Source organism: Giraffa tippelskirchi, chromosome 7 (assembly GCF_054371585.1).
Source record: "Giraffa tippelskirchi isolate mGirTip1 chromosome 7, T2T-mGirTip1v1.2.pri, whole genome shotgun sequence".
Classification (NCBI taxonomy): Eukaryota; Metazoa; Chordata; class Mammalia; order Artiodactyla; family Giraffidae; genus Giraffa; species Giraffa tippelskirchi.
This window is the reverse complement of record NC_137281.1, coordinates 90,419,933-90,444,792: the sequence shown is the minus strand read 5'-3', so window position 1 is coordinate 90,444,792 and position 24,860 is coordinate 90,419,933. Positions and strand designations below refer to the sequence as shown.

At 46.5% G+C, this 24,860-nt stretch overlaps 2 protein-coding genes across 19 annotated transcripts in view; both read left to right on the top strand.

Moving 5' to 3' along the window:
* Positions 1 to 1,006: 1,006 nt before the first annotated feature.
* Positions 1,007 to 7,554, top strand: PNP (purine nucleoside phosphorylase). 2 transcript variants are annotated; one of them, XM_081506951.1, is made up of 6 exons: positions 1,007 to 1,112; positions 3,015 to 3,184; positions 5,423 to 5,526; positions 5,731 to 5,906; positions 5,998 to 6,188; positions 6,919 to 7,554. In XM_081506951.1, the coding sequence occupies exons 1-6, from the start codon at positions 1,066 to 1,068 to the stop codon at positions 7,134 to 7,136; spliced, it is 906 nt and encodes a 301-aa protein (XP_081363077.1). In that variant the 5' UTR covers positions 1,007 to 1,065; the 3' UTR covers positions 7,137 to 7,554. The 2 variants fall into 2 exon arrangements, with proteins under 2 accessions (XP_081363077.1, XP_081363078.1); XM_081506952.1 differs by having other exon boundaries at positions 1,007 to 1,366.
* Positions 7,555 to 11,832: 4,278 nt separating this feature from the next.
* Positions 11,833 to 24,860, top strand: part of RNASE10 (ribonuclease A family member 10 (inactive)) — a 47,486-nt gene continuing 34,458 nt past the window's right edge. For 5 of the 17 annotated variants that reach the window (XM_081506942.1, XM_081506940.1, XM_081506933.1 and 2 more), the window contains exon 1: positions 11,847 to 12,088. Coding sequence is in view for 3 of the 17 variants with exons in the window: in XM_081506926.1 (XP_081363052.1) it covers positions 23,536 to 23,612 (77 nt within the window). In the remaining 14 variants the exon portion in view is untranslated. Of the gene's footprint in view, positions 12,089 to 18,582; positions 20,212 to 21,960; positions 22,103 to 23,530; positions 23,613 to 24,860 lie in introns of those variants that run through there. The other 12 variants (XM_081506926.1, XM_081506939.1, XM_081506931.1 and 9 more) reach the window with 7 other exon arrangements.

The window sequence follows — 24,860 nt, the reverse complement described above, 5'->3', positions numbered from 1 at the left end:
CCTGATGGGAGAGACTGGCTGTGGGGAAAACTGAGTCTTGCTCTGAAGGACAGGGCCATGCTCAATAAATCTTGAATCCAATTTTCTGCTGATGGGTGGGGCTGTGCTCCCTCCTTGTAATTTGGCCTGAGGCAGCCTATAGTCTCTATGGTAGGGCTATATGTTTTTCCAAATCCTATAACTTCCAGATCAGCCTAATTGCTAGTGAAATTTGTTCAGTCCTGTTCTACTCTTTGTGACCTCATGGACTATACCAACATATAGGGTAGGTGCCCTATACATTGGGCACCTACCTAGCTGGGAAGTTCATCTTTCAGTGTCACATGTTCAAGGGGTTCTCAAGGCAAGAATACTGAAGTGGTTTGCCATTCCCTTCTCCAGTGCATGGACCATACAGTCCACGGAATTCTCCAGACCAGAATACTGGAGTGGGTAGCTGTTCCCTTCTCCAGGGGCTCTTCCAACTCAGGGATCGCACCCAGGTCTCTCGCACTGCAGGCGTATTCTTCACCATCTGAGTCACCAGGGAAGTAGAATCACCCTTTTTCGTTTGTTCAGGAAGGAACTCAGACAGAGGCTACTTAATTTTATTCTGAGTTTGCAGGACCTAAGGTTTAAATTTTTCTCATTTCAAATCTTTCATGATTTGCTGTAGACACAGTCAGGAATGGGGTTGCAGACACATGGTTAGAGGCTCTCCTCCCGGACTTCTAACCCTCTTACCGCACAGGCTTCGGTGCTGGAAACTTCCGACGTACTGTAAGGACTGGGTGCAGAGGCACAACACCTCCCTCCGCCCCGTCTCCCCTCCCCACTCCGCCTAAGGTAAAGTGCGGCTCGAGAAAGATACTGAGGCTGAAAAGAACTCAGATTAGACTTTTAGCCTTGCTCGGGGCTATTTAGTCTGGGCGGGTCACCATGGAGACGAGGCTGGCTACGTACTCGCTTGCCATTGGCTGGGGACTCTGGCGCTGGGAATATAATGAGCCAGCGCCGTGCAAACGACGCGCTAACCGTGTGGATAACACTCGGTGACTGAAGCCAGCTCAGCTCAGCGGAGCAGATATGAACGGAGAAGGGAAAACTCGTGTCGGCGGGACTGTGGAGAATGGGTAAGGTGGGGACCAGGCCCAGGGAACCCAGGAGGCCCCTGGGGAGAGGAAATGGCTATCCTCGAGCCCTGAAAACACAGCACTCTGGGTCTCGAGAGGGCCAAGAGAGGGAACGAGTGCCCCGGAGATGCAGAAAGGCCTGGCTCGGAGCCCGGTATCAGGGGCAAGGCAGCAGAGCGGTGGTGCAGCCGGCCCTGGCAGTGGCGCGCGCGGGAATCGAGCAGTGTGGCGCCACCAGAGCAGGAAGGGGACAGGTTAGTAAACCGTGGACACTACTCCCAAAAGGAGCCGGTGTGTGTGTGTGTGCGCGCGCTGGCCTACGCACTTACTGAGATACGAGTATAGAGAGAGCGTGCTCCTCCACCCACATCGGGGAAGAGGTCTTCTCAACCCATGTGCTCGTCACAGATTCCGATTCGAGAGTGTAGGGAAAGCCTCGAGGTACTTTTGGTGCTGGTATCTAGAGTTCGTCCTTCAGAGGAGAGAGTACTCCTCGTCCCTCGCCAACACTTCTCTTCCCTCCAAGTTGGAGGTCCAATTAAGTTGCGGATGGCCTCTCCCAGAAAAGGAAATACTTAGTCATGAAATTGAGCAACAGATCTTTCCCATTTCCTGCCAACCGCTCTCCACCCTTACCACCACCCCCACCACCCCCCCGCCTCCACTCCCACGCGCCCTTGCCTTTGGAAACCTTTATTTCTGCTTTGGTCCTTGAAATCCCTACCCAGCATTAGGGATCACAGTGGCTTTAGGGTGCCCAGGGATTCGGGGCATTCTTGGGATATTGATGCCTAATGAAGAAGTCCTGTAAGCTGTGGCTCCGACGTGCTTGATGGGCCAGGGCTTCACAGTTATTTCCTTTCCTTTGCACCTTTTGGGGATGATATTTGATTAATTTTTACCATCTCACTGCTTCTTTCATCTCCATCATCCTTTGACCCCAGTTCTATTGCCCCTACCTTGTCCCTTGCCCAGCTACTTGCCTGAGGGTAGCCCAGTGTATGGTAGAGTCATCTGGTTTCCAAGGCAGTACTTTTGAAAAAAAAAAAAAGTTCCCTCTGGAGGCTTGTTAGTTAGTTGTGTTCAGCTCTGTCACACCTCAGTCTCCCCACCTCCCTTCTCCTTGTTTTTTCCAGATAGGTTTGAGAGAATTGGACTAGAATTGTGAGAAAAATTCCCAGTTGATTCTTGGGGATGTCTGGTTATGTCTTTAGGTCTCTGAAAGGCAAAGGACCTTGGATCTTGATGAAGAGACGGAAAGATGGGAGAAGGCAGGGAGGAAAAATACAGGCAGGGGGAAGAGTTGTAAAAAAAAAAAAAAGGGTTCAAGTTCTGTGGACCTGTACCATGATTTTATGGACTCAAAGGTCTTTGGAGCTTGTTAGCAAGTTTTTAATTCATTTTCAAATGGAGCCTATACAATAGGTGAGGCCAATCACATTCCCTTGCTTTATCCTAGAGGAAAGAATTTGAAGCACAAGTTACTTGCTTAAAAAGACAAAATTGGGACTAGAATCCAGATAGAGTTCTGCTTCCCTCTAGGCCAGAATTATGAAACCTGGTTTTTGGATGAAAATTACCTGAGGCACTTTTGTAAGAAATAGAGATTCTGGGGCCTCTCCCCAGAATGATCAATCTGTAGAGGTGGGCTCCAGAGTCTATAGTGTTCACAAGCTGCTGCTGAGAAGCCTACACAGTCAGTTCTCCCCCAGCTCCTGACAACCAGAATTGTGGCCTGGATTTGCTTCTTTGTGCAGTAGCTTGGTCTAGCTCCTTGGCCAACTTCTGTATCCCCTGTCACCTTGGTACCCCTGCCAGCCTTTCTACACTGAAAGTTATTATTTTATGATACCCTTGGGTTGGAAGTGAAACTCACCTTGGTTTTCCATTTTTTTCCTCTAGATTTACATATGAAGATTATCAAGACACTGCAAAATGGCTTCTGTCTCGCACCAAACACCGACCTCAAGTGGCAGTGATCTGTGGTTCTGGGTTAGGAAATCTGATTGATAGATTAACTGAAGTCCAGATCTTTGACTACAGTGAAATACCAAACTTTCCCATAAGTACAGGTACTGGCAAGGGGAAGGAGGGGTGGGAAGGAGGGATACTGATGGGATTGTGATGGGAGGGCAAGCTTCTAGCCTGATCCTGGGTATCCACTATAGCATTTGACTAGCTACAACTGTTGTGAGAGGGAAAAAACCCATCAAGAATCAGAATGACTTTAGAAAGAAATTTTTCCAGTAGAAACATTTTAACGGACAGGGCATGTGTGTGTGTCAATGGTACTGTATGATGACATATTTCCTATTTCTTAATACTCATTTCCTTAAAGCTCTACAACACTTCCCTTAGACATTCTTTCCCCCCACACACTGTGGTCACCACATCCTCATACACCTTGCTCATTTCTTTCAGTCTGCATCCTAGGTGGAAAAAGAAGTGCCTGTAACCTCCAGGGACAAAGTCAGCCCCCCATCCCCACCCTGCACCCCCACCCTCACCCTATCCTGTGTGTTCCTGCCATTCTCAATCTCCCCAGCTCTAGCTCCAGTCCTAGAATAAGGCACACACTGGTACATACCAACAAATGAACACACCGACTGCCGTGTTCTTGCAGACAAATACCCAGGTAATATATGAATACACAAGACTTGGTTCACACTGACCTTTGTTGGGGGCGGGGAAGGGCCCCCTATGCACAGTGGAGCTCTGAGGGATCTGAGGAGAGTGTATCCAGCATCTCAATAGCAGCCAGAAGCTCCAAGGCCAGACTTCCCTGGAGGTCCAGTGGCTAACACTCCACACTTCCACGGCAGGGACTGGGTTCCATCCCTGATTGAGGATGTTCCTCATGCCAAGGGTGAGGCTTAGAGGAGGGTCAGGTGAGAAACGGCCAAGTTTACTTGGCCAAGGACAAGGGTAGTTTATTTGGTTAATTATTAATTTCTCAGGACTAACTTCTGTTGGTTTATTATTAATTTTTCAGATTGTACCTTCCTTCCTCTTTTCCCTGGAGAGTTAAGACTTTTAACAGATATTTTTCATTCCCTTTGGAGCAAGACTAGGAGACCAGAGCAGGGAGTGGCAATGGGGTTGGAGAAGGAAATAATAGAGAGAAGGGAGTGGAAAGTTTTCTAAGGGAGATAGTAGTGACTTTGGCTCCATCTGCCACTCTACCCCCAGTGACAAGGGCACTGCACTCAGTGAAAAGTGGATAAATCTTAAACTTTGTCAGCTTATTTTTTATATTCTATTTGGGTTTTCCTAACTGTATCACCTCTGCTCTATTACAGGTAACTTTTTTATATGCTCCTCAATCTCTGAGTACCCCCTGAACTCTCCCTCTTTGTTTAGGTTCTTCTCCCAGACCATTCATTCCCTAAGGGATAAGTTGGCCATGTCCCTTAAAGGAGAAATGTTAGATGAGCGAAATAGTAATAATTGTTACTATGTCTGTGTGAGGAGTTATCTTTGCAGTCCCACACCCCTACATGTCACATACAGGGCATGTATTCCCACAGGACTATTTTGTGAGTCACAAAAAAGACTTGTATGGGTCCAATATTGGCCCCTTTCCTTGTTCATAGTCTTTTTAGGAAGCTAGACTATACCATGAGCTTCCTTTCAGGAGTGAGGAAGCATATAGCTTAGTTACAGTCATAAGAATATGCATTTTGAGAGTTTTGAAAATTTTGGAAAAGAGGTCTATGATTACAACACTCACTGCATTCATTATTACTCTATTTTTACCCACTATTCTATTACCCACTTATTTCTTTTATTCTCTTGCATTATGACTTTATCATTCTTTTAAAGTTTCTTTAAAAAGTAACTGGTGTATATTCACATTGAACATCTTTACCCCCATTGCTCTAATCTCAGAGTGTACCTGTATCTAAGTTTATGATTAATTTCTGTCTCCCCCACCAATGGCTTCCCTGGTGGTTCAGTAGTAAAGAATCCACCTGCAGTACAGGAGACCCTGGTTCAGTCCCTAAGTTGGGAAGATCCCTGGAGAAGGGAACGGCAACCTACTCCAGTATTATTCTTGCCTAGAGAGTCCCATGGACAGGAGCCTGGCAGGCTACAGTCCATAGGGTCACAAAGAGTCAGACATGACTGAAGCAACTGAGCACACCCCCACCAGACTTAAACTTTCTGAGAGTGGAGAGGATGATGTTTTCTATTGATTAATTATACCCTCACATGTTGAACACAGTGAGTTGGGCCAGTGTAGGTGCTCAATGGATATGTATTGTATGAAGGCATCATTCCATGCATTTCTTTCTCTTTTCTGTATACAGTGCCAGGTCATGCTGGTCGACTGGCGTTTGGGATCTTGAACGGCAGAACCTGTGTGATGATGCAGGGCAGGTTCCACATGTATGAAGGCTACCCGCTCTGGAAGGTAAAACAGGGGCACAAGCCTGATTGGGTCTGGAAGAAGGGAGATAGAGCTCTCTATCCTATTTTACTACCTAGCTGCTTAGGCAAGGTAGATTTTTGGTCCCCTCCTTTCTCTTCTTTCATGATGTATGTCATGTTTATCTGCATGGGTGTATTGGTAAAATTTTAAAGAAAACTCTCTGATCCTTTATCTTTTGCTTCTAAGGTGACATTCCCAGTGAGGGTTTTCCAGCTTCTGGGTGTGGAGACCCTCGTGGTTACCAATGCAGCTGGAGGGCTCAACCCCAACTTTGAAGTTGGTGATATCATGCTGATCCGTGATCACATCAACCTACCTGGTTTCAGTGGTGAGAACCCTCTCAGAGGGCCCAATGATGAAAGGTATCTCTCCTGCTTCTTTTTGTTTAGATGGGTCAGCTCGGGAGAGCTCGCTATATTCCATTAATCTGAGATAATCCAACCTGTGCTCTAGGTTTGGAGTTCGTTTCCCTGCCATGTCTGATGCCTACGACCGGGATATGAGGAAGCAAGCTCACAGTACCTGGAAAAAAATGGGGGAGCAGAGAGAGTTACAGGAAGGCACCTACGTGATGTTGGCGGGCCCCAACTTTGAGACTGTGGCAGAGTGTCGCCTGCTACAGAGGCTAGGGGCAGATGCTGTTGGTGAGAAGGGGAACTTGGCTGGTGGCTTCATAATTTGGGGGAACTTTTTTGTTTTGTCTTTTTTTTTTTTGGCTGCTCTGCAGGGCATGTGGGATCTTAGTTCCCCAATCGGGGATTGAACCTGCAGTCCCTGCATCGGAAGTGCAGAGTCTTAACCACTGGATTGCCAGGGAACTCCCTTGACTTGGAGGCTTGAAGAGAGGATCCTGGTAAAATAAGTTGGAAAAGAGTAAAAGATTGTAGATTCAGATGATACACTGAAGGAGGGGTCTGCTTTAAGGGAAGATTGAATTAACTGACTTTAAAGGTGATTGGGAGGTTTGCACTGTAGCCTCAACCCACCACCCAGCACCAAGGACTTTAACCAGTGTCATGCTAATGTGATAACTGTCCATTATGTGATAACTGTTTTTGATTATTTTAACAAATATCATAGGCACCTTCTATACCTCTGGCTGGAAGATAGAATTGCAAAATTAGAACTGACTTTAAAATGATCACAAGCAGAGATAGAAATAAAGCATTGCACTGGTGATACTATAAGAAATGTGTAAAGCCCCCTGAAGCCCAACTCTTTTAGGTAATACAGAACAACCTAAGCTTGACACTAATTTAGCTGCTTCTTTGAATGTTTTCTTAGTGTCGAATTGTCAACGAGGTGATGAATGGAGGTGAGGCTAAGGGTCATTTGGGGATTCTGACAGTTGGTTTCCCTCTTTCACCACATCAGGCATGAGCACAGTACCGGAAGTTATAGTCGCAAGACACTGTGGACTTCGAGTCTTTGGCTTTTCACTCATCACAAACAAGGTCATCTCGGATTATGAAAGCCAGGAGAAGGCCAATCACGAGGAAGTACTAGAGGCCGGGAAGCAAGCTGCGCAGAAATTGGAAGAGTTTGTCTCCATTCTTATGGCTAGCATTCCACTGCCCAAGCACACCAATTAACCAGCCCCGGAGTGGGTTGGCCTCTCCACATGGGATCTGAGTAGCTGCTGCCTACTTCAGCCCTTGCTGGAGTCACATGCCTCTGCCTTAGGTGGTGGCACAAAGGAGGGTCATCTTCCCTGCTTCTCCCACCAGACCTTACTGGCGCTGAGCCCTCTTCTGGTCAGTTTGTCATCTCAAAATGATTTCCACTCCTATTCTTCTTTAAGAACTGGAGCCCAAGCCCTAGCGCACATCCCAAGAATTCGGTTTGGGGCCCTCGAACTCAGCACAGTAACTATTATTGGCTTAAGATGATCCTCTCACATTCCTAGGGGCTCAGTTCTGCCTCCTTAGGGCACTGGAGACCATACAGGGAACAGCCTATTCCTTTTGGATTTTTATACGATTGTATTTTGAGAATAAAGAGATGAAATAATTTCTTCATTTTTATGTAATTTGGGATACGGTTGGGATATGGACTGAGAGTGACATGAAACCAATCATGAGACCACATTTTGTTTGACTCTGTTTCTCAGACAGCAAAGAACTGAGATGAGGTGGTATGTGAATTCAGGGTAGGATGAAGCAAAGGCAAAGAGGTGAAAGAGAAAGTGCTGGAAGACAAGGAAAGGCTAACTTCTGGCACATGATGGCTACTTCCCGTGGATCAGTCTTCCTCTGTCCTTTTGCTTTCTGGTAGTTTCTGTCTGCTCGTGAATATGAATATCTGAATTAGTTCACTGATCTCAGCTTGTGTTCCATAGTTGCCACTTCCTTGTTAAGCCCTAGTTGTATTTCCTGTCGATTTCCTTCGGTTCCTCACTCAAACAAACATCTGCCATAATTCATGGCAGCCATACACTCCTTCACTCCATTCTCACACTGCAATGACAAATACCCTTTTCTCTGCTGCCTACCATGCCACTGCTGATGAGAGTGCTGCCAGCCCTTGTGAGACTGACTCATACCCTGGCCTCTTTTCTTAGAGCACCCCCTTTCCTCCTATTGCTTTCTTCCTGGGCATTAGCCTTTCTTTTCACTCTGCTTGATCAGAACCTCCCTGTGACATGAGCCCAGGCTGACTCGTTGGCTCACTGAACTCTTTGTGCTTATCAGCTTGCATTCAGCTGGCTGGCATGTTTGAAAAACATACTACCCCCACCCTCTCAGGCCTGTTTGCCTTTTGAGAGAGGGTAGAGCTGGGTGAGCCTCTAATAGTGGTAGCATTTGAATTAGTCGTAGTATAATGTGGAAGACAAATTTTGGCAGGAAAGCTTTCCAGAACTCTTATAAATAATCCTTTGTTTGGTAACTGAACTACTTAGCTGAACCCAACACAAAGGAAAAGCATCCTGGAGGGGCACTATAACTACTCTGCCTTTCATCCATTCTTCTTTTCATCAAGTTATTGAATATTTGTATACCACTGTTAGCTAAGAGAATGTTAAGTTCGAATATAAAAATGGTCTTTTCCTCTCAAGGGCATTACAGTGCCTTGCAGAAATTTTGTTCAGTCTCCAAGTGTTGTCCAACTCTTGCAACCCCATGGACTATAGCACACCAGTCTTCCCCATCCTTTGCTGTGTCCTGGAGTTTGTTCAAACTCATGTCCATTGAGTCAGTGATGCCATCCAACCAACTCATCCTCTGCTGCCCCTTTCTTTTGCCTTCCATCTTTCCCAGCATCAGGGTCTTTTCCACTGAATTGGCTTTTCACATCAAGTGGCCAAAATATTGGAGCTTCAGCTTCAGTATCAGTCCTTCCAGTGAATATTCAGGATTGATTTCCTTTGGGATTGACTGGTTTGATCTTGCAGTCCACGGGACTCGCAAGAGTCTTCTTCAGCAACACAATTCGAAAGCATCAATTCTTTGGTGCTCAGTCTTTCTTATGGTCCAACTCTCACATCCTTACGTGACTACTGGGAAAACTATAGCTTTGACTAGATGAACTTTTGTTGGCAAAGTGATGTCTCTGCTTTTTAATACACTGTCTAGGTTTGTCATAGCTTTCCTTCCAACGAACAAGTGTCTTTTAATTTCATGACTGCAGTCATTGTCTGCAGTGATTTTGGAGCCCAAGAAAGTAAAATCTGTCACTGCTTCCAACTTTCCCCCTTCTATTTACCATGAAGTGATGGGACTGCATGCCCTGATCTTAGTTTTTTTAATGTTGAATTTGAAACCAGCTTCTTCATTCTCCTCTTTTACCCTGATCGAGACGCTCTTTAGGTCCTCTTCACTTCCTGCCAGTAGAAATACACATTTGCAAAGCTATTACCTGTCCATATAAGGTGGTATAAAATAGGTACAAGTCACATGTTATGGGAGCCCAAAGGACAAACTGATTTTATACACTGGATTGTGAGGATTGATTACTAAAAGAAAAGTTGTTTAACTTTGAGCTTAGTCTTCAAGGTTGAAGGGGAGGGAGAGAATTTCACATGAGGGTGAGCCTGAGTACAGAGCAATGAAAAGCACTAGGCATGTTCATGGGTCATTGTCACAACAGGTGTGACTAGAACAGAAGACATGGAGACGTAGCAGACAGGCATTTGGAGGTTAGAGGAGGGCTGCATTTTTGGTGCTAGGCTTTCGTACCCCAGATCTACAGTGTGGTGGGTCAGGATCTAGAAAAGTACCATCTGAAAAATATATCCCAGAGAGACTTGGAATATTTAAGGGCATTTCTAGAGTTTTTAAAGGGCATCGAGACTGTTTTTTGTGTGTGTGGCCACTGTAGCATGCAGGATCTTAGTTCCCTAACCAGGGATAGAACCTATGCCTCCTGCAGTAGAAGTGTGGAATCTTAACCACTGGACCATCAGGGAAGTCCCTCTAGCCTTTTAGATTAACAAACTGTCATGTATTTCATAATAAAATACTAGGCTAATAAGATTATGCATTTGATGTCCTAATTCCAAAGTCTAATTACTTAGATCAAAGTACAAAAAGTAGGACTCACCTACTCTTTATACAAGTATATATTACTGTATTCATGTTAGGACATTAGATATATTCCCATGGTGACAGAAAATAAAATTGTATATTCTTTATAGTACAAACTAAGCTATGACAAAGAAACTAGGTACAGGCAAGTAATAGTAATAATTATTAATTCTAAATCCCTAGAATTCTAGGTTCAAGGGGATATAGGTTAGAAAGAAACATGAACACGAAGTATCTTCAATTTTTTAAAAAAAAACAGCTTTACTGAGATATAATTCACATACAATAAAATTCACTCATTTAAAGTGTGTCATTCAATGATTTTTAGTATATATGCAGATATGCACAATAAGCCATCTGCTGCTGCTAAGTCGCTTCAGTCGTGTCCGACTCTGTGCGACCCCATAGACAGCAGCTCACCGGGCTCCGCCGTCCCTAGGATTCTCCAGGCAAGAATACTGGAGTGGGTTGCCATTTCCTTCTCCCAGTGCATGAAAGGGAAAAGTGAAAGTGAAGTTGCTCAGTCGTGGCTGACTCTTAGCGACCCCATGGACTGTAGCCTACCAGGCTCCTCCGTCCAAGGGATTTTCCAGGCAAGAGTACTGGAGTGGGGTGCCATTGCCTTCTCCGCAATAAGCCATCATCAGAGTCCATTTTAGAACACCTTCATCACCTCTAAGGGAAATCTGTACGCTTTAGCTATCATTCTGTACCCTCCCTACCCTCTACCCCATGCTAACCTCCTAGCCCCAAACAACTGGCTGCTCAAAAGCCAATAGACAGGCCAGGCTGATAGAAAGGATAATTTGCTTTATTTAAGATGCTGGCCACTGTGGGGTGAGGGTGGTGGACATCTTTTCAAAGGCCTACTCCCCACCATGCCAACAAGCGGAGGATAAGAGCTTTTATAGACAGAGTTGGGGGGGGGGGTTACGTGCAGAAACAGCATAGTCATCTGTAATAGTCATCTTCAACTGGTCCTCAGTGATCTGACCAGCATCATCTTGATTGTCACTAAGACTGGTACAGTTAATCTTTAGTTTCAGGGTCCATTTGTTCTCATTTCTTTGCAGTCAATTCTGTGGCAGCTTGTGTCCTAGGTACAGTCTGGTCATCATGTAGTTAACCTCTCCACCTGGTGTTTTAGTATGTATAAGACAGCTCACAGGATATGGCTCAGAATATTATATAAAGCCCTTGAGAAAGAACTAAAGGTCCTTGACTATGCTTAAAATGACTACATTATTATTTTTACTCTCTTTTGACTGCTTTCTTTTGTTTTAGCATTTCTCACTTCTCTAAACTTATTCTTTTGTTGTAGGAAGGGGGAGGCCCCCCTACAGGGCCCCAAGAGTGGGCTCTTGTCTAACACTCGGAAAAGAATTGTCTGAGGAGACACGTACTGACAACGCAAGAGATTTTATTGGGAAGGGCACCCGGGTGGAGAGCAGTAGGGTAAGGGAACCCAGGAGAACAGCTCTGCCGTGTGGCTCACAGTCTCGGGTTTTATGGTGATGGGATTAGTTTCTGGGTGGTCTTTGGCCAATCATTCTAATTCAGAGTCTTTCCTGGTGGCGCACGCATCACTCAGCCAAAATGGATGCTAGCGAGAGGGATTCTGGGAAGTGGACGGACACGCGGTGTCTCCTTTCGACCTTTCCCAAGCTCTTCTGGTTGGTGGTGGCTTATTAGTTCATATTCCTTAACAGGATCTCCTGTCATAAAACAACTCATGTGAATGGTTACTATGGTGCCTGGCCAGGGTGAGAGGTTTCAATCAGTGTGCTTCCCCTAACAACTCAAGAGCCCACTCCTGGGGCCCTGTAGGGGGGCCTCCCCCTTCCTACAACAACTGGCTACCACGAAGGGACCCCATTTTTACTGGGGCTGACGTCCAGACCGCTTGGAGTAATCCAGGACCAGCTTACCAGCTGACGGATCTGACCCAGCGGCCGCAACTGGGACTTGTTTGTCCCTGGTTTCCTCCTGACGCGGACAACTGGCAAGGGTGCCCCGATCCGGTAAGGAACAAGAGATTTTATTAACCCCTTTTATCTTACCCCTCCTTTCAACCTATCCTATCCTATTTTTTTTTTCTAGTCCCCCGGTCCTGGACTCAGGAATCTGGTCGAAGGGCCTCAGCCTGAGCTGAGGATTGGAGACTAATCACCTCCTCTTGGCAGAGAACTCGAATTTGGTAGGGCCGAGTTCCAGTCCTCCCTTCTCTGGAGGCCCAGGGAAAAGTCCTGTAACGCCTGGGTATCTGTAGGTGGCAGGAGACGTCTGTAAGGCCACCCCCTTTTTTTCTCTTTCTCTCCCCCACTCTTAGATCTTTTGTCTCTTCCCACTCCTCTCTCAACCTGGCCTCTTTTCCTCTCTTTGAAGACCCAAGATATTTCCATTTACTCTGTCGATACTTGGACCTGAAGTTCTAGGTCATTGGAAGAGATTTTCTGAGAGGCTACGCTCTCTGCTCCCCATCAATTGTGCTTTGTGTTCTGGGGAGACAATCAGGTGTTACAAGCCCTCCATCGGGTACCCTGTTTCTATAAATTCAGCCATTTAATTGAGCATTTGGCTGAGTGCTTCCACGTGGAAGTGATTGACGGGATTCAGTATAGTCGCACCTGGTCTTGGGTGAAAATTAACACCCTAGACACATCCTTAGGGGTTAATTCACCTTTCCGGACCAGTCCTATAGCTCCGTTGATTGTGCTTACTACTGAACATTTCCTTTGGCGCATATACAATCAGGCAATTTGGGACCAGAAGAGCATACAATCTCTCTAGAGTCAGATATAGGGGCATCCACCCCAGTACTGGTCCCCTGGGAACGAGATCTAAACTGTACCGTAGTTAAAATGGGAAATAAACCTAGCTTCCCTTTAGACATTCCGCTGGGAGGGATACCAACTGAAAGGGTTAAAAAAGAAAAAACTTATCAATATTGCACTCAATACTGGCCTACTTACTCCCTGGGAGGAGGGGAAAATAGGCCGCAGTTGGGATCACTTGGATACAACACCATTCTACAGCTCAGTCTATACTGCAAACACGAGGGTAAACACAAAGAGGTTCCCTATGTCCAGGCCTCTATGGCCCTCTACCAGGACTCTGAAAAAAAGGGAAAATATAAGCTCGAGGACTTTGATAAATGTTCTTTCAAAATCCTTTTAGCAAGGTCTGAAACAGAAGATCCCCTTGACCTTCTCTTGACCGCCTCTGCTTCAGAAGAGAGGTCACGAGAAAAGGCGGGTCAGACACGCACAGAAATCACGAGCCTGGATCCGTAAGTCAGGAGGTTAGGCCCAGAAATCACGAGGCTAGGCCCGGAAGTCATGGGATCTGAAGGGAAGTCACTCACAATCCCCTCGGCTCCTCCTCCATATGCCCCCTCCCCCGTGGGGTTATGATCAGGAAGTAAGCTTTGTCCTCCACAGAAGGAAAGGTCATCCTCAGACAAAATCTGTCCCCTAAGAGAGGTACCGGATGGGGAGAGGGGAACTATGCACGTTCATGTTCCGTTCTCTGTGCAAGACATTACCCAATGCAAGGAACAATTGGGTTCATATTCTGAGAACCCCCAAAAATTTAGGGATGAATTTGAGCGTCTTAGCCTTAACTTCTCCCTCACCTGGAGAGATATAATGGTCATCCTCACCCGGTGTTGTAATGATGAAGAAAAAGCTCGAATCCTAGATCAGGCTAGAAAAGTGGCTGATGAAAGACGACGGGTAGATATCAGTCTGGCCCCTGCCGAAGAGGCAATCCCCTTTACAGAGCCAGACTGGGATCCTAATACAAGGGCAGGAAAGGAATCCTTAAGACACCTCACTGCTTGCCTACTACAAGGAATGACCCAGGGTGTCCGAAAGGTTGTTAATTATAATAAGATAAAAGAGGTTACACAGGAAAAGAATGAAAATCCAGCTCTTTTTTTGGGCAGACTCACAGAAGCCTTTAAAAACTTTACCGAGACAGGTCTAAAGAGTATGGAAGGAAGAGTCCTGTTGGCCCATTCCTTTATAACCCAGGCAGCCCCAAACATAAGGAGAAAATTACAAAAACTAGGAAAAGGACCAGAGACTCTAATTTCCGATTTGGTGGAGGAGGCAAATAGGGTGTTTTTAAACAGGGACCGGGAGGAGGAAGCAAAAAGGGAGCAAAGGGAAGCCCGAAAAGATTGGAGAATAGAGAGACAGACCCAGGCCTTGTCCCAACAACAGGCTAAAATCCTGGCCTTGATTCATCCTGCCACTATGCAAGAGTCCCAGGGAGAGCAAGGAAGAAAAAAGGATCTTAAAAATCCACCGCAGCTGAGACGCACCCAGTGTGCCTACTGCAAAGAGGATGGGCATTGGAGAAGGGAGTGCCCATATCGCCCTAAGGGAAGGCATATGGAGACCCCTACACCTGCTCCCTCTGTGTTAGTCCTGGGAGACCGGGACTGACGGTGCCCAGCGGCTCGAGAAACCCCCACAAATGATGAGATTCAGATCACTCCGCTGGACCCTTGGGTGACTCTGCAAATAGAAGATAAGGATGTGAACTTTCTTTTAGAAACGGGGGCTGCCTTCTCTGTTCTTCTTTTCCGATTAGGACCTATAGACTCCCAGACTAAAATGGTGATGAGGGTAGATGGACAACCCCAAAGCCCCTCCATTGTAAGGTGGGCAGTTGGCAAGGAACCCACCCCTTCTTATACATTCCTGGTTGCCCTGTTCCCCTACTGGGGAGAGACCTTCTTTGCCACGTCCAGACCAGAATGACTTGGGGAAAGCTAGAAGTTGATAATTTCCTTTGCCTAGTGTCTGAATATTTACAGTCAGATGTAAAAAAGGAAGAGTCGGTCCCTTTCTTAGACGAGGTCAATCCCCAAGTGTGGGATGTCTCCAACTCCATAAGTGTTCCACCGGTAAAGATTCTTAAGAGGCCAAATGCTCCTTACCCCTGGAAAAGACAATATCCCTTAAAATCAGAGGCTCTTGAGGGTCTTAGACCATTAGTTAACAAATACAGAGATACTGGAATTCTAATCACCTGTGAGTCTCCCTGCACTACTCCTATCTGGCCTGTTAAAAAAACAGATGGATCTTATCAATTCGTCCAGGATCTAAGAGCTGTTAATGAAGCTGTGGTTCCCATCCACTCCATAGTCTCAAATCCGTATACCCTCCTATCCCAAGTCCCAGGAAATGCTAAGTACTTCTCAGTCTTGGATCTTAAAGATGCCTTCTTTTGCATTCCTCTCCATCCTGAATCCCGGAAACTCTTTGCCTTTGAGTGGCAGGACCTGGAAACAAGAGAGGCCATACAACTCTGCTGGACTCGACTACCACAAGGGTTTTGGGACAGCCCTCATATTTTCGGGACTTCCTTGGGGAGAGAACTAAGAGAATTAACTTTAACAAATAGTAATTTAATACAGTATGTGGATGACTTGCTCATAGCTAGTCCAGATTTTACCAGCTCTCAAATAGATACTATTAAAACTCTAAATTTCATTTATGAAAAGGGTTATCAGTTATCCACCAAGAAAGCTCAGATTAGCTTAACCCAAGTAAAATACCTCGGATTTATAATTACAGAAAGAAAAAGAATGCTCGACCCCCAGAGGAAATCTCTCATCTTAAATACCCCGTGCCCCCAAACGAAAAAAACAGCTTACAGGATTTTTAGGAATGACTGGGTTTTGCAGGATCTGGATTCCTAATTATGGCAATCTGGCCCGACCCCTGTATGAAAAGTTAAGAGGAAAAGAGGAAGAGCCACTCGACTGGGATGAGACCTGCAAAGTTGCCTTTAGTGCCCTAAGAGTCTATCACTACAGCCCCAGCTTTAGCCTCCCAAGCCTGGAAAAGCCTTTCAGGCTTTATGTTTCTGAAAGGATAGGAACTGCCCTTGGGATGTCAGGGCAAATGATGGGGCCTGTGTTACAACCCGTGGCTTATCTCTCAAAACAACTAGATGAGGTGGCCAGAGGATGGCCCACTTGCCTCCGGGCAGTAGCGGCCACCGCTCTTATGGTTAAGGAGGCATCTCAGCTGACCCTGGGTCAGCCCACCACAGTGTATACGCCTCACCAGGTGCAAGCAGTCTTAGAAACTAAAGGGGATAGGTGGATGAGAGGGGGAAGGACCACCTGATACCAAGCCCTCCTCCTTGACACTCCAGAAATAAAGTTGAGGGTCTGTCAGACTTTAAATCCAGCCACTTTACTGCCAGATCCCCCTACTTCCCCTTTGGATCACCAATGCATGCAAATCATAGATGAGTCATACTCTTCTCGCCCAGACCTATCAGAGACAACTTTATCCGACCCAGAAGAAAAATGGTACACAGATGGCAGTAGTTTTGTAGAAAAAGGAGAGAGGAAAGCAGGATATGCTGTAGTGAGCCTAGAAGAAACTAAGGAAAGTGTGTCTCTTCCCCCAGACACCTCAGCCCAGAAAGCTGAACTTTTTGCCCTGACAAGAGCTTTGGAATTGGGGGAAGGAAAGAAGATTAATGTGTATATGGACTTTAAGTATGCTTTCCTCATCCTGCACGCCCATGCAGCAATTTGGAAAGAAAGAGGGAGATGCTCAGTGCTCGAAGCTCTCCTATTAAACACAAAGAGCTCATTTTCAGGCTCCTGGAGGCAGTCAAACTTCCTGCAAAATTAGCTGTCATCCACTGTAAGGGTCACCAAAAGGGGCAAGAAGAGGAGGCCCAGGGAAATAGGAAAGCTGATCAAGAGGCAAAACGAGCTGCTAGGGAAGCTACTTCTGTCACTGTTATCTGCCCCCCTCTTCCCCAAAGAAACCCCGACTCCAGATTATACCCCAGAGGAACATTCCTGATATGCTGAGCGGGGCTGGGAGATTGGGTCACATGGATGGTTTCAGACTGATCAGGCCCAAATAGTACTCCCTGACTCTCAGGTTTGGAAAATTACTAACTCCTTACATAAAAGTATCCATTTTGGAAGAGATAATCTGGAAATCTTGCTCAAGCCTATTCTCTACCATCCCCAGTTGGCTAAGGTTGTTAGACAGGTCACACAAAATTGTGATATCTGTCTAAGAAATAATCCAAAAACCAGACCCTTGCCACCTCCTCTAATTAAACCTGTCCAACATCGGGGATCATACCCAGGAGAAGACTGGCAGGTGGATTTTATAGCCATGCCAAAGACCCAAGGGTTTTCTTATTTGTTAGTCTTTATTGACACGTTCACAGGATGGATTGAAGCATTCCCTACTAAGAGAGAGCCACAGAAGTCTGTAAAGCTCTGCTGAAGGAGATAGTGCCTAGGTTTGGGCTGCCTCAATCACTTCAGAGCAACAATGGGCCCTCATTTACAGCCACAATAGCCCAGAACCTGGCCGCATGCTTAGGAATAAAATACCGCCTCCACTCATCCTGGAGGCCTCAAGCTTCGGGAAAGGTAGAGAGAGCCAACCAGACTCTTAAAAGGGCTCTGGCCAAGCTATGTCAAGAAACACATAATAAGTGGATCCATATGCTACCCATAGCCCTCATGAGGGTACGGACAGCCCCCAAACGGCCACTATTATTAAGCCCTTATGAAATGATGTATGGACGTCCATTCTTAACTTCTGATTTGTTTTTTGATGAGGACGCCAATACACTCTTAAAACATATAATTGACCTGGGAAGGTTTCAACAAGAGCTCCAACGATATGGAGAACAGAGCCTCCCTAGACCACAGGAAAACTTAAAAAAAAACCCAGGTAGAGCCAGGGGACCAAGTATTAGTAAAGACCTGGCAAGAAAAAAGGAGTCCAAGCCAGCTATCCGAGAAATGGACAGGGCCATATCAGGTTGTCCTGATAGTAACTTCAACTGCTGTCAAAGTGAACGGTCTATCTGCCTGGGTCCACAATTCTAGAATAAAACCCTATGGCCTACAGGAGGGGGAGACGGGAACTGAGACTCCAAAACCAGAGGACAACTATTCCTATGAACCTGTTGAAGATCTCAGACTCTTGTTCAGGCGGAACCCCATCAAATCTCCCTCAGATAAGTAAAATGCATCATATGATGTTCTTCCTCTTTCTAATCATGTCTCCCTGCATGGCTATTAATCTCTCCCTAAACGAGGCATATATGCTTGCAAACCACACTGCTTCTTGACTCAACCTAACCAGCCCTTGCTGGATCTGCATTAATGGCAGAAGTTGAGGGTATGTCCAACCTATCCCAGGATATCAATGGCCCACCCTTCCAGCCCAGCTACATGCTGTTACCCAGCGCAACCCATCTGGTCGCGGGAAGTCTGGCCTTTTGGGGAAAAGGAGAAAAAACCTTCATGCCTTGGTATCAGCAACAACTGTCTATATTTACCCCCTCGATAACATCTGCAATCCCACCTGAGGCCTTATTTTCTCTCTTGGGTAACATTCCCCAAGTGACCTTCCCTATCTGTCTAAAAAGCGACTCCCTAACAGGGGTGTCAGTGGGAAATCTAGACAACTCACAATGTAGGGTGACCTTCACTGTTGAAACTGATGGGAAGAACAGGGACCTAGAAATTTCACTAGGGTATTACGATTTATCCCAAAATCTGGGAACTAGAGATTCTGGCAGAACTGACACACTATACCTATCCCCAAACATGAGGCTCTCCTCGGATGCTATTCACCAGTCTCGAAAATCCATGTTCTGTTCTGGACGACCAAAGAACCAGGTTCATCCTGGTTTCTAAATCGGGCAGGCAACTCTGACCCCTGTTATTCCCTTGTAGGGGTACCCACCCCTGAAAACCTAACCCTATGGTGGGAGCCTAAACGAAATACTCTTTACTTTGAGGACAAAACCCAGTGCCTCACAACACTTAAATCCCTTCCTAAATGCCCTCACTGCTGCCGGTTTTGGAGCAAGTGGAGTGACAGTCTCCTCCCAGCTACTAAAAGACTGCCCCTGTTCCATTATGCCATGTTTCAGTTGTAAGGCAGATGGAAATCCTGTTTCTCTTTGGCAAATCCGTTTTGCTGCCCAGCTTAAACCCAGTCATGGTGTCTATTTCATATGTGGGGATAAAGCTTATTTATCCCTGCCACCTTTTTGGTCAGGAACTTGCTCCCTAGGGTATGTCACGTCCCACATAGATCTGGCATGGAGTAATACCTCCTTGTCTTTACCAGTATATACCAACCAGAGGATACGTCGTGTGGTAATACTTACCCCTCTTTTCCTGGCATTAGGACTGACCACTGGTTTGATAGGAGCTGCCACGGGGGGAACTTCTTTACATAAATTTCAGCAGCTTTCTACCGACCCTGCTGTATCCATAAAAAAAATGGCGAGGACCCTCCAACGCCTACAATCTCAGTTAGACTTCCTAGCCACAATGGTCCTACAAAATCGTCAGGCCCTAAATCTACTGACTGCAGGACAAGGGGGCACTTGTCTCTATCTAAAGCAAAAATGCTGTTTTTATTATAACCAGTCTGGGCAGGTCCAAGAAGATATCAAGGGGCTTTTGGAATAGGCCACAAAGATCCGGGATTTGAGTTCAACAGGTGTATGGAGATATCCTACCATTCATGGGTCCAGTGATAACGATCTTGTTAGGCCTCCTATTTGGCCTCTGTATACTCCAACTCCTTACAAAGTTTATTTCCAGAAGACACCAGCAGTTCCAAGCCAAATTGATGTTACAAGGGTGGAAGCTGGTTTCAGATGTGGAACACCCCAACTTAGATCAGGTAGAGAGAGACTTCTGCTCTGCTATGCAGGCCTACGCCCATGCACAGCAGGAAGAAGTTACAGAAGAAAGAGACCTCCGCCCCAACTCCCAAGAAGTATCTTGAGTATGAAGTCTCTCGGGGGGAGTTGTTAGGGGAAGCACACTGATTGAAACCGCCCACCCTGGCCAGGCACCATAGTAACCATTCACATGAGTTGTTTTATGACAGGAGATCCTGTTAAGGAATAAGGAACTAATAAGCCACCACCAACCAGAAGAGTTCGGGAAAGGTCGAAAGGAGACACCGCGTGTCCGTCCACTTCCCAGAATCCCTCTCGCTAGCATCCATCTTGGCTGAGTGATGCGTGCGCCACCAGGAAAGACTCTGAATTAGAATGATTGGCCAAAGACCACCGGGAAACTAATCCCATCACCATAAAACCCGAGACTGTAAGCCACGCAGCAGAACTGTTCTCCTGGGTTCCCTTATCCTACTGCTCTCCACCCGGGTGCCCTCCCCAATACAATCTCTTGCGTTGTCAGTACGTGTCTCCTCGGACAATTCTTTTCCGAGTGTTAGACAAGAGCCCACTCTTGGGGCCCTGTAGGGGGGGCCTCCCCCTTCCTACAACACTTTGACTAAAGTTTTCTACAGACAAAAGGCAGGCAGGGGACATGGTGGGGGTGGGCAGGGGGTGCTGGGAGTGGGCACTCAAGGACTGTAGGGTCTTGCTCCATTTCAGAGTGAACTACTTTGGACTGTTTTTCATGACTTTCATGATTCACCATTTGCGGGGGTTTCTCGAGCCGCTGGGCACTGTCAGTCCCGGTCTCCCAGGACTAACACAGAGGGAGCAGGTGTAGTGGTCTCCATACGCCTTCCCTTAGGGCGATATGGGTACTCCCTTCTCCAGTGCCCATCCTCTTTGCAGTAGGCACACTGGGTGCGTCTCAGCTGCGGTGGATTTTTAAGATCCTTTTTTCCTCCTTGCTCTCCCTGGGACTCTCGCATAGTGGCAGGATGAATCAAGGCCAGGATTTTAGCCTGTTGTTGGGACAAGGCCTGGGTCTGTCTCTCTATTCTCCTATCTTTTCGGGCTTCCCTTTGCTCCCTTTTTGCTTTGTCCTCCCGGTCCCTGTTTAAAAACACCCTATTTGCCTCCTCCACCAAATCAGAAATTAGGGTCTCTGGTCCTTTTCCTAGTTTTTGTAATTTTCTCCTTATGTCTGGGGCTGCCTGGGTTATAAAGGAATGGGCCAACAGGACTCTTCCTTCCATACTCTTTAGACCTGTCTCGGTAAAGTTTTTAAAGGCTTCTGTGAGTCTGCCCCAAAAAAGAGCTGGATTTTCATTCTCTTCCTGCGTAACCTCTTTTATCTTATTATAATTAACAACCTTTCGGACACCCTGGGTCATTCCTTGTAGTAGGCAAGCAGTGAGGTGTCTTAAGGATTCCTTTCCTGCCCTTGTATTAGGATCCCAGTCTGGCTCTGTAAAGGGGATTGCCTCTTCGGCAGGGGCCAGACTGATGTCTACCCGTTGTCTTTCATCAGCCACTTTTCTAGCCTGATCTAGGATTCGAGCTTTTTCTTCATCATTACAACACCGGGTGAGGATGACCATTATATCTCTCCAGGTGAGGGAGAAGTTAAGGCTAAGACGCTCAAATTCATCCCTAAATTTTGGAGGGTTCTCAGAATATGAACCCAATTGTTCCTAGCATTGGGTAACGTCTTGCACAGAGAACGGAACATGAATGTGCATAGTTCCCCTCTCCCCATCCGGTACCTCTCTTTGGGGACAGATTTTGTCTGAGGATGACCTTTTCTTCTGTGGAGGACAAAGCTTACTTCCTGATCATAACCCCACGGGGGAGGGGGCATATGGAGGAGGAGCCGAGGGGATTGTGAGTGACTTCCCTTCAGATCCCATGACTTCCGGGCCTAGCCTCGTGATTTCTGGGCCTAACCTCCTGACTTACGGGTCCAGGCTGGTGACTTCTGGGCCTAACCTCCTGACTTCCGGGTCCAGGCTCGTGACTTCTGTGTGTGTCTGACCCGCCTTTTCTCGTGACCTCTCTGCTGAAGCAGAGGCGGTCAAGAGAAGGTCAAGGGGATCTTCTGTTTCAGACCTTGCTAAAAGGATTTTTAAAGAATATTTATCAAAGTCCTCAAGCTTATATTTTCCCTTTTTTTCAGAGTCCTGGTAGAGGGCCATAAAGGCCTGGACATAGGGAACCTCCTTGTATTTACCCTCGCGTTTGCAGTATAGACTGAGCTGTAAAATGGTGTTGTATCCAAGTGATCCCGACTGCGGCCATTTTTCCCCTCCTCCCAGGAAGTAAGTAGGCCAGTATTGAGTACAGTATTTGATAAGTTTTTTCTTTTTTAACCCTTTCAGTTGATATCCCTCCCAGTGGGTCAAAAGACAGCCCAGTGGGGTGTCTAAAGGGAAGCTAGGCTTATTTCCCATTTTAAGGACGATATAGTTTATATCTCATTCCCAGGGGACCAGTACTGGGGTGATGCCCCTATATCTGACTCTAGAGAGATTGTATGCTCTCTCCTGGTCCCAAATTGCCTGATTGTATATGCTCCAAAGGAAATGTTCAGTAGTAAGCACAATCAACGGAGCTATAGGACTGGTCCCGAAAGGTGAATTAACCCCTAAAGATGTGTCTAGGGTGTTAATTTTCACCCAAGACCAGGTGCGACTATACTGAACCCCGTCAATCACTTCCACGTGGAAGCACTCAGCCAAATGCTCAATTAAATGGCTGAATTTATAGAAACAGGGTACCCGATGGAGGGCTTGTAACACCTGATTGTCTCCCCAAGAACAGAAAGCACAGTTGATGGGGAGCAGAGAGCATAGCCTCTCAGAAAATCTCTTGCAATGACCTAGAACTTCAGGTCCAAGTATTGACAGACAGAGTAAATGGAAATATCTTGGGTCTTCAAAGAGAGGAAAAGAGGCCAGGTTGAGAGAGAAGGAGTGGGAAGAGACAAGAGATCTAAAGGTGGGGGAGAGAAAGAGAAAAAAAAGGGATGGCCTTACAGATGTCTCCTGCCACCTACAGATACCCAGGCGTTATGGAACTTTTCCTTGGGCCTCCAGAGAAGGGAGGACTGGAACTCGGCCCTACCAAATTCGAGTTCTCTGCCAAGAGGAGGTGATTAGTCTCCAATCCTTAGCTCAGGCTGAGGCCCTTCGACCAGATTTCTGTGTCCAGGACTGGGGGACTAGAAAAAAAAAATAGGATAGGATAGGTTGAAAGGAGGGGTAAAATAAAAGGGGTCAATAAAATCTCTTGTTCCTTACCGGATCGGGGCACCCTGGCCAGTTGTCCGCGTCAGGAGACCAGGAACAAACGAGTCCCATTTGCAGCCACTGGGTCAGATCCGTCGGCAGGCGAGCTGGTCCTGGAGTACCCCGAGCGGTCTGGATGTCAGCCCCAGTAAAAATGGGGTCCCTTCGTGGTCACCAGTTGTTGTAGGAAGGGGGAGGCCCCCCCCACAGGGCCCCAAGAGTGGGCTCTTGCCTAACACTTGGAAAAGAATTGTCCGAGGAGACACGTGCTGACAATGCAAGAGATTTTATTGGAAAGGGCACCCGGGTGGAGAGCAGTAGGGTAAGGGAACCCAGGAGAACAGCTCTGCCGTGTGGCTCACAGTCACAGGGTTTTATGGTGATGGGATTAGTTTCCCGGTGGTCTTTGGCCAATCATTCTAATTCAGAGTCTTTCCTGGTGTCGCCCGCATCGCTCAGCCAAGATGGATGCTAGCGAGAAGGATTCTGGGAAGTGGACGGACACGCGGTGTCTCCTTTCGACCTTTCCCGAACTCTTCCGGTTGGTGGTAGCCTATTAGTTCCTTATTCCTTAACAGGATCTCCTGTCATAAAACAACTCATGTGAATGGTTACTATGGTGTCTGGCCAGGGTGGGCGGTTTCAATCTGTGCCTCCCCTAACAATTCTATGACTAGAATCATACATGAAATTACATGGACTTTTGTGACTAGTTTCTTTCATTTAGCATAGTGTTTTCAAGGTTCGTCTAAGTTGTCACATGTATAAGTACTTCATTCCTTTTATAACCAAATAATATTCCATTGTATGGCTACACCACATTTGGTTTATCAAGTATTTTCAATTTCAAAATGTCAACCAATTCAGCCCAAAATGAATGTATCAGGTGAGGTGCTGCTACTGCTAAGTTGCTTCAGTCGTGTCTGACTCTGTGCGACCCCATAGATGCAGCCCACCAGGCTACCCCGTCCCTGGGATTCTCCAGGCAAGAACACTGGAGTGGGTTGCCATTGTCTTCTCCAATGCATGAAAGTGAAAAGTGAAAGTGAAGTCGCTCAGTCGCGTCCGACTCTTAGCGACCCCATGGACTGCAGCCCGCTAGGCTCCTCCATCCATGGGATTTTCCAGACAACAGTACTGGAGTGGGTTACCATTGCCTTCTCCTAGTTGAGATGAGCAAAAGAATAAAAGCACAAAGTAAAGACAATAGGGGCCAACTAGAGAAGGGTAGTTCTTAGGGAAAAACTCTCCAGAGGGGCCTATGGAATGCCTGAGAAGTGGGTTTAGTTTTTTGAGTCTCATCATATATGTCAAACACACATACTCCATCAAGTCGTGCGTGCTTGTGAAGCTGCTTCAGTCATGTCTAACTGTGACCCCCTGGACTCTAGCCCACTAGGCTCCTCTTGTCTATGGGATTCTCCTGGCAAGAATACTAGAGTGGGTTGCTATGTTCTCCTCCAGGGGACCTTCCAGACCCAGGGGTGCGACTCGCATCTTTTGTAGCTCCTGTATGCATGTGGATTCTTTACTGCTGAGCCAGAGGGAAGACCACCCCATCAGTCAGGGTCGTCTTTACTTTTATCAATACTATCATTAATCATATTCTTTATATAGAATATTGTCTTTAAAACCATACTATAACTTGGTGAAAAGACAAAGTGCTTGCAGTTTAGACAGAAGACAGGATATATGCATTAAAAAGGGGAGGGGGAAGGTGGATTAGTTGTACCCTCTATGCCTACTTTTAGTCTTTTTGTGTGTTATACTGTCACTGTGTTGCAGGGAA

Coding starts and splice junctions, on each gene's coding strand:
- PNP (XM_081506951.1), top strand. CDS start 1,066: ATGAACGGAGAAGGGAAAACTCGTGTCGGCGGGACTGTGGAGAATGG. Junction 5,527..5,730: donor AAGGCTACCCGCTCTGGAAG/GTAAAACAGGGG, acceptor TTTGCTTCTAAG/GTGACATTCCCAGTGAGGGT. Junction 5,907..5,997: donor AGAGGGCCCAATGATGAAAG/GTATCTCTCCTG, acceptor CCTGTGCTCTAG/GTTTGGAGTTCGTTTCCCTG.